Here is an 18397-nt window from a genome sequence, read left to right as displayed (position 1 = left end):
GTGCGTTGGGGTAAAAAAGCAGCGTTAAGAGGTCCTAACGCTGCTTTTTTACGCCCGCAGGTATTACGAGTCTTGCAGGTTTAGGGTCACCACACACTTCTTTGGCCTTACCGCAAAATGACTTACGTAAACTTTGTAAAGTCATTTTTCTATGGGACTTCCATAGCACTGGTATTACGAGTCTGTCCTGTGAGGCCAAAAAGTGAGCGGTAGTCAGTAGTTATGAGTTTTATGGTACAACGCCGTACCATAAAACTCATAACTAAAGTGCTAAAAAAGTACACTAACACCCATAAACTACCTATTAACCCCTAAACCGAGGCCCTCCCGCATCGCAAACCCTATAATAAAAATTTTAACCCCTAATCTGCAGCTCCGGACACAGCCGCCACCTACATTATATGTATTAACCCCTAATCTGTTGACCCAACATCGCCGACACTTACATACTATTTATTAACCCCTAATCTGCCACCCCAATGTCGCCGCAACCTACCTACATTTATTAACCCCTAATCTGCCGCACCCAATGTTGCCACCACTATATTAAAGTTATTAACCCCTAAACCTAAGTCTAACCCTAACCCTAAGACCCCCCTAACTTAAATATAATTACAATAAATGTAAATAAATATTACTATCATTAACTGAATTACAGGTGGCCCTCGGTTTACAACGGTTCAATTTGCGCCATTTCAGAATAACAACCTTTTTTTCCAGTCATGTGACTGCTATTGAAAAGCATTGTGAAGTAGTGCATTGATTAAAATAGCCAGTAGGTGGAGCTGTCCGCTTGTGTTGCAGCAAAGATATGCAAGCTAAGCAAACAAGCAAGCTGAAATTAATCAGTGTAGCCAGCTAGACCTGAGCTATCGAGCAGTTTTCAAAGGAACAAGATCTTCCTGTCTGTAAATCAGTCCAGATTGGAATGCATAGAAAGAACGGTTTGCAAAAAAAATGCAAGTAAAGTCTGTGTTGTATGATTTTTTTTAATTAGGTTTATAATGCTGTTTTAGCAAATGTTTTTGTTCATTTAAAGGGACAGTCTACACCAGAATTTTTATTGTCTTAAAAGATAGATAATCCCTGTATTACCCATTTCCCAGTTTTGCATAACTAACAAAGTTATAATAATATACTTTTAACCTCTGTGATTATCTTGTATCTAAGCCTCTGCAAACTGCCCCTTTTTTCAGTTCTTTTGACAGACTTGCAGTCTAGCCAATCAGTGCCTGCTCCCAGATAACTTCTCGTGCACGAGCACAGTGTTATCTATATGAAATACGTGAACTAACACCCTCTAGTGGTGAAAAACTGTTAAAATGCAATCTGAAAGAGGTGGGCTTCAAGGTCTAAGAAATTAGCATATGAACCTCCTAGGTTATGCTTTCAACTAAGAATACCAAGAGAACAAAGCAAAATTGGTGATAAAAGTAAATTGGAAAATTGTTTAAAATGACATGCCCTATCTGAATCATGAAAGGTTTATTTTGGCCTAGACTGTCCCTTTAACTTAGTTTAATTATATATTCTGTGTCTAATGCTGTTTAGCATTTAAAGTCTTCATTTCAAAGCTTTAAAAATAATGTATTGGGTGTTAGGTTCCAGGCCCCTCTTAAAATTGTCCTCACTAACTCCCTCACTTCCCATTGACTTACATTATAAACTGGGTTTCAGTTTACAACGGTTTCGATTTACAACCATTCCTTCTGGAACCTAACCCCGGCGTAAACTGAGGGCTACCTGTATTCCTATTTCAAACTAAATACTTACCCATTAAATAAACCGTAAGCTAGCTACAATATAACTAATAGTTACATTGTAGCTAGCTTAGGGTTTATTTTTATTTTACAGGCAAGTTTATATTTATTTTAACTAGGTAGAATAGTTATTAAATAGTTATTAACTATTTAATAACTACCTAGGTAAATAAAAGACAAATTTACATGTAAAATAAAACCTAACCTAAGTTACACTAACACCTAACACTACACTATAATTAAAGAAATTAACTAAATTAAATACAATTCCCTTAATTATATTAACTAAAGTACAAAAAAAACCCCCACTAAATTACAGAAAATAATAAACAAATTACAGATATTTAAACTAATTACACCTAATCTAATAGCCCTATTAAAATAAAAAAGCCCCCCCAAAATAAAAAAAAAACCCTAGCCTAAACTTAACTACCAATAGCCCTTAAAAGGGCCTTTTGCGGGCATTGCCCCAAAGTAACCAGCTCTTTTACCTGTAAAAAAAAAATACAAACGACCCACCACCCACACAACCAACCCCCAAATAAAATACTATCTAAAAAAACCTAAGTTCCCATTTGCCCTGAAAGGTTCTCTCTCTTGCCACCCAAACCATAACCTAAAAATAAAACCCACCAAAACACCCTTAAAAAAAACCTAACACTAACCCCCTGACGATCCACTTACTGGGAGAAGTCTTCATCCAAGTCGGGCGAAGTGGTCCTCCAGACGGGCAGAAGTCTTCATCCAGACGGAATCTTCTATCTTCATTCATCAGGAGCGGAGGAGGTCCATCTTCAAGACATCCGACACGGAGCATCCTCTTCATCCGACGACTAAAGCTGAATGAAGGTACCTTTAAGTGACGTCATCCAAGATGGCGTCCCTTAGATTCCGATTGGCTGATAGAATTCTATCAGCCAATTGGAATTAAGGTAGAAAAAATCCTATTGGTTGATGCAATCAGTCAATAGGATTGAGCTTGCATTCTATTGGCTGATCGAAACATCCAATAGAATGTGAGCTCAATCCTATTGGCTGATTGGATCAGCCAATAGGATTGAACTTCAATCCTATTGGCTGATTGCATCAGCCAATAGGATTTTTTCTACCTTAATTCCAATTGGCTGATAGAATTCTATCAGCCAATCGGAATCTAAGGGACGCCATCTTGGATGACGTCACTTAAAGGTACCTTCATTCAGCTTTAGTCGTCGGATGAAGAGGATGCTCCGCGTCGGATGTTTTGAAGATGGACCTGCTCCGTGCCTGATGGATGAAGATAGAAGATGCCGTCTGGATGAAGACTTTTGCCCGTCTGGAGGACCACTTCGCCTGGCTTGGATGAAGACTTCTCCTGGCTTCGTTGAGGACTTTGGCCCGGCTTGGATGAAGACTTCTCCCGGTAAGTCGATCTTCAGGGGGTTAGTGTTAGGTTTTTTTAACGGTTTTTTGGGTGGGTTTTATTTTTAGGTTAGGGTTTTGGCGGCAAAAGAGCTAACTGCCCTTTTAAGGGCAATGCCCATCCAAATGCCCTTTTCAGGGCAATGGGGAGCTTGGTTTTTTTTAGATAGTATTTTATTTGGGGGGTTGGTTGTGTGGGTGGTGGGTTTTACTGTTGGGGGGGTTGTTTGTATTTATTTTTTACAGGTAAAAGAGTTGATTACTTTGGGGCAATGCCCCACAAAAGGCCCTTTTAAGGGCTATTAGTAGTTTAGTTTAGGCTAGGTTTTTTTTTTTTTTTTTTTTTGGGGGGGGGGGCTTTTTTTATTTTAATAGGGCTATTAGATTAGGTGTAATTAGTTTAAATATCTGTAATTTGTTTATTATTTTCTGTAATGTAGCGTTTTTTTTTGTACTTTAGTTAATTTAATTTAGGTAATTGTATTTAATTTAGTTAATGTATTTAAGGGGACACTCAAGTCAAAATTAAACTTCACGATTCAGAGAGAGCAGCAATTTTAAACAACTTTCCAATTTACTTCCATTAACAAAATGTGCACAGTCTTTTTATATTTACACTTTTTGAGTCACCAGCTCCTACTGAGCATGTGCAAGAATTCACAGCATATACGTATATGCATTTGTGATTGGCTGATGGCTGTCACATGGTACAGGGGGAGTGGAAATAGACATTAACTTTGCAATTTATTTTAAAAAAATCTACTACTCATTTGAAGTTCAGACTAAGTGCTATTGTATTGTCTTTTTATCAGGAATTTGTTGGTTATGCAAATCTACTGTATTTACTGGTACTTTAATTATAACGTAGTGTTAGGTGTTATTGTAACTTAGGTTAGGTTTTATTTTACATGTACTTTTGTATTTATTTTAGCTAGGTAGTTAGTAAATAGTTAATAACTATTTAATAACTATTCTACCTAGTTAAAATAAATACAAACTTGCCTGTAAAATAAAAATAAACCATAAGCTAGATACAATGTAACTATTAGTTATATTTTAGCTAGCTTAGGGTTTATTTTACAGGTAAGTATTTATTTAGTTTTAAATAGGAATAATTTAGTTAATGATAGTAATATTTATTTAGATTTATTGTAATTATATTTAAGTTAGGGGGTGTAAGGGTTAGGGTTAGACTTGGGTTTAGGGGTTAATAACTTTAATATAGTGGCGGCGACGTTGGGGGCGGCAGATTAGGGGTTAGTAAATATAATGTAGATGGCGGCGGTGTCCGGAGCGGCAGATTAGGGGTTAATAATATGTTGGCGATGTCGATGTGGCAGATTAGGGGTTAATAAGTGTAAGATTAGGGGTGTTTAGACTCGGGGTTCATGTTAGGGCGTTGGTTGTAGACATAACTTTTATTTCCCCATAGGAATCAATGGGGCTGCGTTAAGGAATTTTACGCTGCTTTTTTGCAGGTGTTAGACTTTTTCTCAGCCGGCTCTCACCGTTGATTCCTATGGGGAAATCGTGCACGAGCATGTACGACCAGCTCACCGCTGACTTAAGCAGCGCTGGTATTGGAGTTTGGTAATGAGCAAAATTTTGCTCAACGCTCACTTCTTGTCTTTTAACGACGGGTTTCTGAAAACTCGTAATACCAGTGCTGCATGTAAGTGAGCGGTGAGTGAAAACTGCTCGTTAGCACCGCACAGCCTCTAGCGCAAAACTTGTAATCTAGGCCTAAGTTTCCAGTGTTATTTTGTAATGTGCTCGAGTGTTACACTTATGTCGCCAATGTAATATGAGTAATAGTAGCAAATCCTGCGCTATCAATTTAAAGTATAGGATTCGCTAAATAAATATTAGCCTCGTTAAAGGGACATGAAACCCTTAATTTCTTTTTAAAGACACGATGAGTCCACGGATTTCATCCTTACTTGTGGGATATTCACCTCCTGGTCAGCAGGAGGAGGCAAAGAGCACCACAGCAGAGCTGTTAAATAGCTCCTCCCTTCCCTCCCACCCCAGTCATTCTCTTTGCCTACGTTAGTGATAGGAAGAGGTAAAGTGAGGTGTTAGTATAGATTCTTCAATCAAGAGTTTATTATTTTTAAAGTAGTGCCAGAGTGTGCTGCTTTTGTTCTAGGGTGTAGCCGTAGTCCATATCAGTCTCTACAGTAGAGCTTTTGGTGGCTTTAAAGCAATGGGAACTTGTGGGACATAATTCTCACTGTGCCTCCCATACATTGATGCTGCCCTTATCCTGATGGCCTAAGCAAACTTAACTCAGGCTTTATCTTTATCCACAGGGCTATGGGAGGGAGAGGACCTCCTAAACCTGCTGAGCTGCCCTGTTGTCGGCAGATTTTAAAGGTAAGTGCTGACTTTTATTCTGGGTCTGAGGTAAAGAAAAAATTCAGGACAGAAGAAGTGACGCACTTTACTGGGATACATATCTCCTATGTATGTATGAAAGGGGATCCTGTGACAGCTTATTTCTATCAGGCACTGGGGCTGAGAGAGAATAGAAGATGGGCTTGTTATATCAAGAGTATTTATTCCCTTTCACCGAGCTGGAAAAAATATGAACAGGCTCAGGAGGGGTGATGCTTGGTGTACTGTGGCCTACATCTAAAAACACTAATGGCGACCGGGAGGTTGTGTGTGGCAACGCCCACGACGGGCGGGGTTATGTATGGCGCAATTTTCCGATCTCTGGGCTCCATTAAACAATAGGAAATCAGAGTTATGGGTTATCATGCCCACGAGGGGCGGAGCTAGGTTTGAGCCGACTTAGACGGCTCTTGGTCCATTTATTCCGTTCATCGGAAGGAAAGAGGAAGTGTTGTTTTTCCTTACTATAAAAAATGAGAAACAGAGGGGCGCCTCATGTGTGGTATCGTAAATAAACACAGGATAACAGATTTAGCCAAATGGGTACTCACACACTTCAGGAGCACACTTATGTGCTGGTAGAGGCCGGGTGCAGATTTATGGGGGTGTAGCAGCTCACCCGTGCAATGGCGTTCTCAATTCTGTGATGCTGGGAATGTAATAGGAAAAAAACACTACATGTGCAGACTGTTAGAGGTACAACCAACGATATTTGTTCAATTATGTAGGTGGGTACTCACATATTCTCAAAGCGCACCAATGTGCTTGTAGAAGCAGGCTGCAGAATTAAACAGGTGTAGCAGCTCACCCAGACAACAGGTACTGTTATAAAGCAGTGGACAAGATGATCCAAACAGAGTTGCATAAAATATCAGGAGCAGTTATGTGCAATTAAGGAAAAAGGTAGGTCGAAGAATCCACTCAATAAGTAAAAATAATGATTGTTTAATAAAAACAGGTTAAAAAAACAGGTTAAAAAAAACAACACATAGGTTTGTTGCGCTAAGTGGATTGGAGGGGTTCACAATATTACCCCAATAGTTGCAACGCGTTTCTCGTCCCCCCCTTCTTTTTGTGATTGGGTCACAATTTGTTATGTTTTTCCTTACTAGGCACAGTACTCATTGCTATCATTTAGTTCCGGATAGCGCTACAGCTGCGTTCCAGATTTGCATAGGAGTTCTAAGTGTCACTGAGTTGTATGACTTTTTAGTAGTGGGTACTGGTGGATGAGCACCTCAGCATGCTATATCTGAGGTGTAAGTAAATGCTTATTTGCGTGCTAATCTGGCTCATTTTTTTTTGCGCACAGGAATAAAACGTTACAGTTTAAAATATGGTATCTTTATTAAAAGAATTTAAGATGTTTATTTGTTTAATTTATCCTTTGTGAAGCTTAGGATAGAACAAGACCACACTCAAAGATAAAGAGTTACTTTTTTAATTTAAAGAAACAGTAACGTTTTTTATATGGTATGGTTGGGTCAAACTGAGGGTATAGATGGAAAGTTATTCATGCATCTTCACTGTTTGACTTAATAATAATAAAGATGCGTTTCTTTTTAACATTTAAAGGGACAGTACCACTTGCCATATACTGATTCTTTTTGCAATTGGTTAAGTACCTTTTATTCCATTATTCTGCTATATGTGAGGCAGGGTGATAGAAACATAGATATTGACAGCAGATAAGAGCCATAGGCCCAGCAAGTCTGCCCGACCTTACCTAACAGTATAAACTTATCTAGTTCGTAGGATAGCCTTATGCTTGTCCCATGCATTTTTAAAGTCTCCCACCGTGTTTGTTGCTACTACCTCTTGAGGAAGTTTATTCCATAAATCAATCACTCTTTCTGTAAAGAAGTGCTTCCTCAAATTACTCCTGAATCTACTACCCTTTAGCTTGAGCTCATGACCCCTTGTTCTTGAATTTTCCATTTTATGTAAAATACCCACAGCCTCAGTTTTACTAAACCTTTTAATGTACTTGAAAGTTGCTATAATATCACCTCTTTCCCTTCTCTCCTCTAAGCTAGACATATTTAGCTCATTGAGCCTATCCTGGTAAGTTTTATTTTGTAGACCATGTACCATTTTGGTAGCCCTCCTTTGCACAGATTCAAGTTTGTTAATATCCTTCTGAAGATATGGCCTCCAGAACTGCACACAATACTCAAGATGAGGCCTAACTAATGATCTATAAAGTGGCATAAGAACCTTACTATTTCTGCTGCAAATACCTCTACCAATACATCCAAGCATTCTGCTAGCCTTACTCGCTGCATTACTACATTGTTTACTAAGTTTTAAATCATCTGAAATAATAATTCCCAAGTCCTGTTCCTCATCTGTAACAGTCAGTAAAGTGTCATTGAGTCTGTAATTAACATTTGGATTTTTCTTCCCTAAATGCATTATTTTACACTTTGCTGTGTTAAACTTTAGATCCCAGTCGTTTGTCCAATCCTCCAATTGTTGTATATCACTTCTCATTTTGTCTACCCCCCCCTGGAACATCCACTCTGTTACAAATTTTTGTATCATCTGCAAAGAGACATACTTTCCCCTGTAGCCCTTTGCTGATATCGCAGATAAGTATGTTAAACAAAACAGGCCCCAGAACTGACCCCTGAGGAACACCACTAGTAACAGCCCCCTCTGCTGAATGAACTCCATTTACCAAGACACTTTGTTTTCTGTCCTTAAGCCAGCATTCCACCCAGTTCACAATTTTTGAATCTAGACCAAGGAAATAGTTTATTGTGTGGGATGGTGTCAAATGCTTTGCTGAAATCTAGATATGCTACATCAACTGCTCCACCCTTGTCTAATACTTTTGTTACATAATCAAATAAGTCAATTAGATTAGTCTGACACAATCTCCCTGAAGTAAGACCATGCTGATTTTGGTCCTCTAAATTGTTTGTCTTTATGTAAGTCATAATTCTTTCTTTTAAGAGGCTTTCCATTAATTTCCCTACTACTGCAGTTAAACTAACTGGCCTGTAGTTGCCGGACTGCCCTTTTTATGAAGAGGTATTACATTTGCTATTCTCCAATCATCTGGGACAGCTCCTGTTAATAGTGACTGATTAAACAGATCAGTTAATGGGACAGTTAGCACTGATCGAAGTTCTTTTAAAACCCTTGGATGAATATTATCAGGACCCACTGCCTTTTTAACAAACAAGTGTGCATTAATGTTTTCTCCTCACATGCAGTGCCCTGCGGTTCCTTGCTATTTACCATCTGGAATTGCGGCACAAGACATTGTTTCCTTAATGTCATGACAATGTTTATTGACAGCAATGTTGACATGTTAATTTGCTTTTTTCTGTGCTCAAAAATAAGAAATTACTTTTAAAATTTAAAGAGACGGTAACGTTTTTTATCTTAATTTTTATTAAAATAATTTCAACTGTTTATTTGTTTGATTCATCCTTTGTGATGGGATGGAACAAGAGCACACACAAAAAATAGTTAGTTTTTAAATTTAAAGAGACAGTAACGTTTTTTAATGTGCTTATTTTTATTAAAAAATGTCTCTCTTTTTCTGTTGACAATGGTCAATCTATACCACAATTTTCTCCTATAGTGTCTCACAAAATTTTTAGGGCCCTCATGCAGTGTCCTGCGTTTCCTCTCACACGCCACCCGGAGTTACTCTGCATTTCATGCATTCTATGTTTTTCCCACATGGTAGAAAATCATTTCTAGAGGAATTATTTTCTATCATTTAGGGTGATTGATTCAGTAGTGCATTTTCCGAATGGTTCTTTCCTGTTAATTGAAAGAGGAAGATACTTCGGGATTATCTGAGAGAGCATTCTCAGACTCAGATGAATACTATATTTATTGATCCTGAGGTTGTTTTTCTTTAATTTTTTTTTTTTTTAGTTTAAACACCTCTATTGGTTACTTTAGGAGGTTTTAGCTACCCTGGGCGAGTCCGACACTACTGGTGTAATCTATCCTAGTGCGTCCAGTAAGTTTTATAAGGAATGGAAGAGAAGCATTCCCTATATTTAAAAACATGTTCCCCATAGCCGACTCGGCTACGGAGTCTCGGCAAATATTCCCTAGGGTGGAAAAAGTAGTTTCCAGTTTCGCTAGAGAACTACGATATCCTAAGAGGATAGTTGGATTTTTCAAAGGTCCTATGAACAAAAGTTAAATAAAAAATAAAAAAAGTTGCACACCAGGGCTTACAGTGGCAACCAGCTGTGTACTTTGCTACAGTCACAAGTGTGACGGCATATTGGCCTGATGCTGCTAAGTCAGAAACTTCCCTGGATAAAGCCCAGGATAGGTTAAAAGCGAATTGGCTAATTCCTTTATTTCGAATGCTTCCTTTTAAGTTATCACACTGGGAGCATAGGTTTCAGGTTTCTCTGTTCCAGCTCACAGAGCCTTGTTTTACGGATGAATGCTCTAAGTCTAAACTTTTAGTGATTCCTTACAAGAGGAAGAACTCGTTGGGACCTGGCTTGACGGAAATAATCTCTTTTGAAATTTAAAGAATTTCAAAATATAAAAAAAATAAAAATCCAAGTAGCCTGCTGTTGAATCAAACACAGCATGAAGGAAATGTCTCCAATCCGGGACTGGATCTTGTAGGGTGTGGATTTTCCTTTCTATATAGTGTCCCAGGGATACAAATTATAGTTAAAAAGTTTTCCTCCCAGAGGCAGGTTTCTGTTTTTTCAAGATTATCTGCAGATCAGTCAAGTGGAGAGGCGTTCTTACACTGCGTTGGAGACCTCTTAGATCTGGGAGTGATTGTTCCAGTTCCTATAAAGGTTTCAGGGTCTGGGGTTTTAATCCCAATCGGTGTGCGGTTCCCAAAAAAGAGGGAACCTTCAGACCACTTTTTAGATCTCAGGAGTCTAAACAAATTTCTTAGTATACCGTCCTTCAAGATGGAAACTATTTGTTCCATTCTTTCCTTGATCCAAGAGGATCAATTTATGAATGAAATTAAAGGACGCGTTCCTTCATGTATTATTCACTAGAATTGTCTCAAGTGCTACAGCTCTTAGAGTTGTCACAAAGGCTCTGGGATTGCTGTTGACGGTGCTTTGGTTACGAAGCATTGCAGTGGCGCCCTATCTGGACGTCATCCTAGTCCAGGCGCCATCCTTACAGAAAACAAGATTTCACACGGACATAGTGTTATCCTTCCTGCAATCTCACGGGTGGAAGGTAAATTTGGAAAAGAGTTCCTTAGTCCCAAGCACCGGGGTAACTTTCTTGGGAACCATAATAGATTCCATTTCAATGAAGATTTTTCTGACAACAGTCAGGAATTCAAAGATTATCGATACTTGTCTCCATCTTGGGTGATTGTGGCAACAGACGCCTGCCTTCTAGAGAAGCGGTCTGGAGCTCCCTAAGGGTTTAGAGGGTTTGGACTTAGAGTCTGTATTTCCTATACACATTCTGGAACTGAGAGTGATCTACAATGTGCTTTTGGCCTGGCCTCAGTTAAGCTTGGCCCAGTTTATCTGGTTCCAGTCGATCTACATGTCGTCAGGGGCTTACATCAATCATCAGGGGAGTTCCTTACCGATGACCTGTTGGCAAGCCACATCCCGGAGGTGGAACATTTGAGAGGTGGATTTCCTGAGCAGGCAGTCCTTTCATCTAGGGAGGGGGAACTCCATCCGGATGTTTTCTCCAGCTTTTCCTCCGTTTGCTTTTCTTTTTCGGGCCATTGCTCGACTCAAGCAGGAGAGAACTTCGGTGATCCTCATAGCACTGACTTCGCCTTGTGGAATTTGGTATGCAGATCTGGTGGACATGTCATCTCTGCCACCTTGGGGGCTTCCGTTGAGAAGGGACCTTCTAATTCAAGGCTCCTTCTTCACTCAAATCTGGTTTATCTGAAGCTGACTGCTTGGAGATTGAACACATTTTTATCCAAGCAGGGTTTTTCTGACTCGGTCATTGTGACCATGATTCAAGCTCGAAAGCCTGTTACTAGTCAATTTTATCTTAAGATATGGTGTTAATATCTCTATTGGGTTGCAGGGCACAGGTGAGTGTACGTGTGTGATGTGTCTGAGGGATACAGGGCACAGGTGAGTGTACGTGTGTGATGTGTCTGAGGGATACAGGGCACAGGTGAGTGTACGTGTGTGATGTGTCTGAGGGATACAGGGCACAGGTGAGTGTACGTGTGTGATGTGTCTGAGGGATACAGGGCACAGGTGAGTGTACGTGTGTGATGTGTCTGAGGGATACAGGGCACAGGTGAGTGTACGTGTGTGATGTGTCTGAGGGATACAGGGCACAGGTGAGTGTACGTGTGTGATGTGTCTGATGGATGCAGGGCACAGGTGAGTGTATGTGTGGGGCAGTCTAATATTACAACTTCCTTGTGTAGTGCCAAAAAGCTAAACTGTGATCATATTTATACAATCTATGCAGGTGATGTTAAGACTGAAGTCACTCGTAATACTGAACAGACTAATGACCTGGAAGCTCTGAAGCAGGAAATCCGTTACAATATTAGTACAGGTGAGTGTATGTGTGTCTAATATTACAACTTCCTTGTGCAGTGCTAAAATGTGACCATATTTATGATTTATGCAGGTGATGTTAAGACTGAAGTCACAATTAATGCTGAACAAACAAATGTTCTGTATGTAAAGAGTGAGCTGGAAGCTGTGAAGCAGGAAATCGGTGACAATATTAGTACAGGTGAGTGCACATGTGTGATATTTCTGAGGGGTGCAGGGCATAAGTGAGTGTGTGTGTGTGTGTATGAGGTATCTGAGGGGTGCATGGACCAAGTGAGTGTGTGTATGATATGTCTGAGGGGTGCATGGACCAAGTGAGTGTGTGTGTATGATATGTCTGAGGGTTGCAGGGCACAAGTGAGTGTACGTGTGTGACATGTCTGAGGGGTGCAGGACACATCACATTTTAGGGATATCCTTACACAAGATCTAATGACTTTATCTACACACAGGTGTGACTGTTCTGGGGCTAAGACATTTATTGACTTTATGTTTTTTCATTTTCCCTTTGCTGAAAGAATAAATATACCCAGGGCTTTTTTTATGTAAAATAAACGGTGCCGGTACTCCAAAAAAAAAAAAGTGCCGGTACTCACTAATTTGTAATTGATATATTCTGCTCAGTAACTTTGAGAAAAACAAAGGGACAAGATTATTTACAATGTTTGATGTATTTTGCAGCCCCCTGTTGTGAAAACTAGAGTATTTACATGGTTATTACAAATATTAACTTATGAGTTGGCAGAGGTGGGGGTTCTCAGTACCGGTGAGTACCCCACAAAAAAGCCCTGAATATACTTATATACTTTTATGCTTTTGACACATTTTTAACAATTGTTGCATACAGCATATAGTTTCATACCATTGTTTGGAACCGCAGCAGTTTTGCTTATCTTGTGTTTTATAGACTTCATAAACTTGAGTGATCCCTAATGGCACTCTTATGGAGCACCCCTTTCGTAACGTATCTCTCAGCCGCGGTGGGGATAAACAATTGTCTTCCCGCCGCAGGCCGGGTTTTTCAGCGCACTTGTCAGGCAACTTTTTTAGGAGATGGAGCCTAACAAGTTTAAGGCTGCACAGTTCTTAGCAGCTTATCCAATCTTGCACTCTCATATTATTTAGTGACTGGGGCCGTTAGCGATCGATCCTGAAATTTTTATAGCCGGCTTCTAGCGGCTTATGCTCCTGAGTGGGAATTTGAACACAAGAGTTATTTATTATAGGGGCTGGGACAGGCTGCATCATCACGCTCCTCTTAATTTATTTATAGGGCTTATTAGCCAATGCAGATGTTATGTCATCAGGTCTAATTGCGCTGTAACACGTTTGAGATATGTAATGCAAGATTTTTACAGTGTAACCCGTTCCCTAATGGCACTCTGCTTACTTTTGGAGCTAGTTTTGGTGACTGATCCTGTCAGGTCATGGATCATCAGGACGTCGGGCACTTAACTGTCCTGCAGGGTTAGTCGGGTTAACCTCCTTCCCACAGCGGGACATTGTTAGGCGCACTTTTTACTTCAGTCATGGCGTCTCCTGCTGTGTGTCATTGCAGCGTATGTGCAGCAACTTCTTTTGAGGGGGGTAAGTTTTGCTCCACTTTGAAGCGATGTGGAGGATTCTTTGGTTACCAGGTTAAGCATTGTATAGCTATACCTAGATTAGGGAGCAGAGAGGGTATGGAGTTTTTTTTCGCATGAGTTTCCTTAGATTTTGAGTAATATGTTATCTTGCTCCTTGATCCACTCGTTCTATTTATTGTATCTTGTCGTCTTTCATTTCATTTGGGGCTTTATTTTCACTGAGACTTTGGTTCAATCTTATATGTGTATATTTTAGTTTTCACATGTTTGTTGAAGATGTATACGCTCTTAATAGCGGAAGTATGGGGTGTAGTATTAAACAACATCTCAAGCTATGCCAAAGGAAACTTTTTTTCTGATTCCAGGTGTGACAATATCTCTAACCTAGGTGATTACATGTCCTTCTCATTTGGGGCATTCTTATGTGTATGTTACAAACCTAAAGCAGAGTGTAATATTTTTTTCTTCTTAAATGGAAAGAGTCCACAGCTGCATTCATTACTTTTGGGAAATAAGAACCTGGCCACCAGGAGGAGGCAAAGACACCCCAACCAAAAGCTTAAATACTCCTCCCACTCCCCTCATCCCCCAGTCATTCTTTGCCTTTTGTCCCAGGAGGTTGGCAGAGAAGTTTCAGAATTTATTTAGTCTCTTATGGAGGGTAGTACTCTTCGGCATGGGAGAGGAGTTTTAAGTAATCCTGTCAGTCTCTCAGTTAGGGCTTGGATGAAAGTTAGAGTCCGGAGATGCAAGGAGAGTCTTTCTGCGAAACCATCCCAACTCATGTTAACAGCTCCTCAAGCAATCGGCGTTGTCAGACTTTGTTCCACTGCCTGCTTTTTTCTCTCAAGTCCATGGCGGAGGCGATGCTACCATCTGTCATACTTGAAGGGCCGTGTTCTTGTTCCACGGCGTAGATTCCGGTAAGATCATTACATTTTACTTTCTTCATGAATGTACTGTAATACAATTGTTTTCCCGAGAGGCTACCACCTTGCGGGTCTAACTTATCATAAGGGTCTCAGTGAGTCTCCTTTAGTATCTTGGAATCAAGGGTTAAGATCTCCTGAGGGGGGTTATTGAACAGGAGGGTTTATAATCGTGTTTGTGATTCAACCTGCTTATGTGTGGCGTTTACTGGGCTCCTGGTTTGAAACATTGAGGCCTTTGGAAGTGACGCAACCTTATGGTGGAACTGTACGTTCACCTTGTGGTCGGGCGTGGTTAAGTTCCGTCTTCCATTTCCGCATTCCCGACCGTGTGGCGAAGAAGAAATTCTAGTCTGCAGGGGTCTGGTCATATGAGGTGGTGAGTGCCCCAGCCATTGTGGGTGTCAGGTGCCGTTTTTGCTTTACTTCTTTAGTCCATATTTGCATGTCCTCTATCCAGTTATGGAGGATTCTGATACTGAGACTGTTTTAAATTCAGATTCTGCATCCGGTGAAGAATCCGGATTGGTCTCATTGACACATGTCAACCAGTTTTGTTCTTTATGCCATATGAGAGCGCCTTGTTCCTCTGACTCGGGGAATCAAGGGACAGCTGAGCCATCCGCCTCTGGGGGTCCCGTCCACCGAGAGGCGAGTTCCCTACCGCTCCATACTTCTACACATGCGGGTAACCCAGTTTATGATTATTCCTCCATGCAGGGCGGCGTGTTCCCCCAGAGGTTGCAGCATGTTTTCGCTTCCACATATTTTTGGCTATTATTCTTCTGCAGAGTTCAGACGTTTATTTGCGATTGTGCTCATGCCTTATTGTCCCAGGTCTCCCGCCTTGGGGAGGGCCTCTATAGTTCCCTGCTGGTGTAACTGTCCCTGAGTGCTGCGCCTTTCATTACAGAATTGCGCGCCTTCGTGTATTACTCAAACATGTTTTTCAGTTATTAAATGACCCTATCCTTATTGGATATGGGAATTTTCAGTCTGCTAATTCGAATGTTGCACCTCATTAGACATGTGGGGATGATGTAATGTCCTGATTGTTTATTTATCGAGATCGTTCCCAGTTTATGGAAGATCAGGGCTCCGTTTGGCGGGTCCTGCGGGTAGGCTTGTTTCTTCTTGGGCGTTAACCTCCGGGTTGCCTTATATTTTATTTTTATCAGATGGGATGTTTTTTATTTAGTTTGTTTCCTTTGGGAACTCTCTGGGATCAATACTCTTTGTTACTTCTTCGGAAGTTGTTTTGGACATGTTAGTCCTATGTTAAAAAATGTCTGTTTTCCCTTCTTCCCCTCTGAGGGAGGATTTATGCAGCCTGCTGGTTAGGACCCTGGGTGCAGGCTGGTCCTGTTGGGTTCGGTTCTGTTGTGGGGCTGTTCGAGGCGCCGAGTACTTATGTTAAAATTTGTTTTACATGTTTCAACTACGCATTCAAGAGGCCTGTGGGTCCATGAGGCGGGAAGGATTGTTTAAATTCTTTTAGCCTTCTTTAGCAGTGTTTCTTCTGCATCACTATCTTATGTCTGGTATTATCGGACAATAGAGTTTCCTCCCCCACGTAGTGGAGGGTTCGAGGGCCTAGCGCCCTTTTACCGCCATTTGAGCGGTTTTGCCATCATTTTAGGCTCTGGATTTGTCCTTTCTTTCATGTAATTAGCAAGAGTCCATGAGCTAGTGACGTATGGGATATACATTCCTACCAGGAGGGGCAAAGTTTCCCAAACCTCAAAATGCCTATAAATACACCCCTCACCACACCCACAAATCAGTTTTACAAACTTTGCCTCCTATGGAGGTGGTGAAGTAAGTTTGTGCTAGATTCTACGTTGATATGCGCTCCGCAGCAGGTTGGAGCCCGGTTTTCCTCTCAGCGTGCAGTGAATGTCAGAGGGATGTGAGGAGAGTATTGCCTATTTGAATTCAATGATCTCCTTCTACGGGGTCTATTTCATAGGTTCTCTGTTATCGGTCGTAGAGATTCATCTCTTACCTCCCTTTTCAGATCGACGATATACTCTTATATATACCACTACCTCTACTGTTTCTCGTTTCAGTACTGGTTTGGCTTTCTACTACTTGTAGATGAGTGTCCTGGGGTAAGTAAGTCTTATTTTCTGTGACACTCTAAGCTATGGTTGGGCACTTTTATATAAAGTTCTAAATCTATGTGTTCAAACATTTATTTGCCTTGACTCAGGATGTTCAACATTCCTTATTTCAGACAGTCAGTTTCATATTTGGGATAATGCATATGAATTAATCAATTTTTTTCTTACCTTAAAATTTGACTTTTTCCCTGTGGGCTATTAGGCTCGCGGGGGCTGAAAATGCTTCATTTTATTGCGTCATTCTTGGCGCGGACTTTTTTGGCACAAAATTATTTTTTTTTTTTTGTTTCCGGCGTCACCGTGTCGCCGGAAGTTGCGTCATTTTTTTGACGTTTTTTTGCGCCAAAAGTGTCGGCGTTCCGGATGTAGCGTCATTTTTGGCGCCAAAAGCATTTAGGCGCCAAATAATGTGGGCGTCTTTTTTGGCGTTAAAAAATATGGGCGTCACTATTGTCTCCACATTAAAGTCTCATTATTTATTGCTTCTGGTTGCTAGAAGCTTGTTCACTGGCATTTTTTCCCATTCCTGAAACTGTCATTTAAGGAATTTGATCAATTTTGCTTTATTTGTTGTTTTTTCTATTACATATTGCAAGATGTCTCCGTTTGTCCCTGAGTCAGAAGCCACTTCTGGAAAAATGCTTAACTGAGTTTCAGTTCTACCAAAGCTAAGTTCATTTATTTTAAATGTTATAAATGTTTATCTTTAGCTATGGTTTGTAATAAGTTATTATGATATACTTTTACATGCAGATTCCATTAGTATTTATGCTTTATACATTTCCATTCTTAAGTGCAAGAAATGTTTAGAAGATTTATAAGAAATATTTTTTCTGATTAAGGCTATGTCTGACTTCGTGCCTTCTAATACGATTTTTAGGTCTTTTTTACTTCTTTTTTAATTATTGAAGTTTCAAATGACCAACAACATACTGATTTATCCTTCTCTGATGATGTTTTTTTTCTCTTTCAGAAATTCTCTTCATCAGATATTGACACTAACAAATCTACTTTTTTATATAATTTTTTTATTATTAAAGTACATTTGTTCTTTGTTGAAGAGGTGTTGATTATTTTGGATATTAAGGTAACTAGTTCTTTAAGACTAGCTGACACTATTTCTGCCTTTTTATTCTTCTGTGATTTCAGAGGTTTTCTTTCCAATTCCCCATACTAGGGAATGGAATAGGCTGAGAATTTTCTTTTATTTTTAAACTATATTTCTCCAACATAGGTGTGTCCGGTCCACGGCGTCATCCTTACTTGTGGGATATTCTCCTCCCCAACAGGAAATGGCAAAGAGCCCAGCAAAGCTGGTCACATGATCCCTCCTAGGCTCCGCCTTCCCCAGTCATTCTCTTTGCCGTTGTACAGGCAACATCTCCACGGAGATGGCTTAGAGTTTTTTAGTGTTTAACTGTAGTTTTTATTATTCAATCAAGAGTTTGTTATTTTAAAATAGTGCTGGTATGTACTATTTACTCTGAAACAGAAAAGAGATGAAGATTTCTGTTTGTAAGAGGAAAATGATTTTAGCAACCGTTACTAAAATCGATGGCTGTTCCACACAGGACTGTTGAGAGGAATTAACTTCAGTTGGGGGAACAGTGAGCAGACTTTTGCTGCTTGAGGTATGACACATTCTAACAAGACGATGTAATGCTGGAAGCTGTCATTTTC

General features: G+C 40.1%; 1 protein-coding gene across 2 annotated transcripts in view; it reads left to right on the top strand.

Moving 5' to 3' along the window:
• Positions 1-18397, top strand: part of LOC128657258 (gastrula zinc finger protein XlCGF26.1-like) — a 438901-nt gene that overhangs the window by 77287 nt on the left and 343217 nt on the right. For both annotated transcript variants that reach the window (XM_053711531.1, XM_053711530.1), the window contains one exon: positions 11988-12077. In XM_053711531.1, the coding sequence (XP_053567506.1) occupies positions 11988-12077 (90 nt within the window). The remainder of the gene's footprint in view (positions 1-11987; positions 12078-18397) is intronic.

Source organism: Bombina bombina, chromosome 4 (assembly GCF_027579735.1).
Source record: "Bombina bombina isolate aBomBom1 chromosome 4, aBomBom1.pri, whole genome shotgun sequence".
Taxonomy (NCBI): domain Eukaryota; kingdom Metazoa; phylum Chordata; class Amphibia; order Anura; family Bombinatoridae; genus Bombina; species Bombina bombina.
The sequence above is the reverse complement of the archived record's forward strand: the minus strand, read 5'-3'. Positions and strand labels throughout refer to the sequence as shown.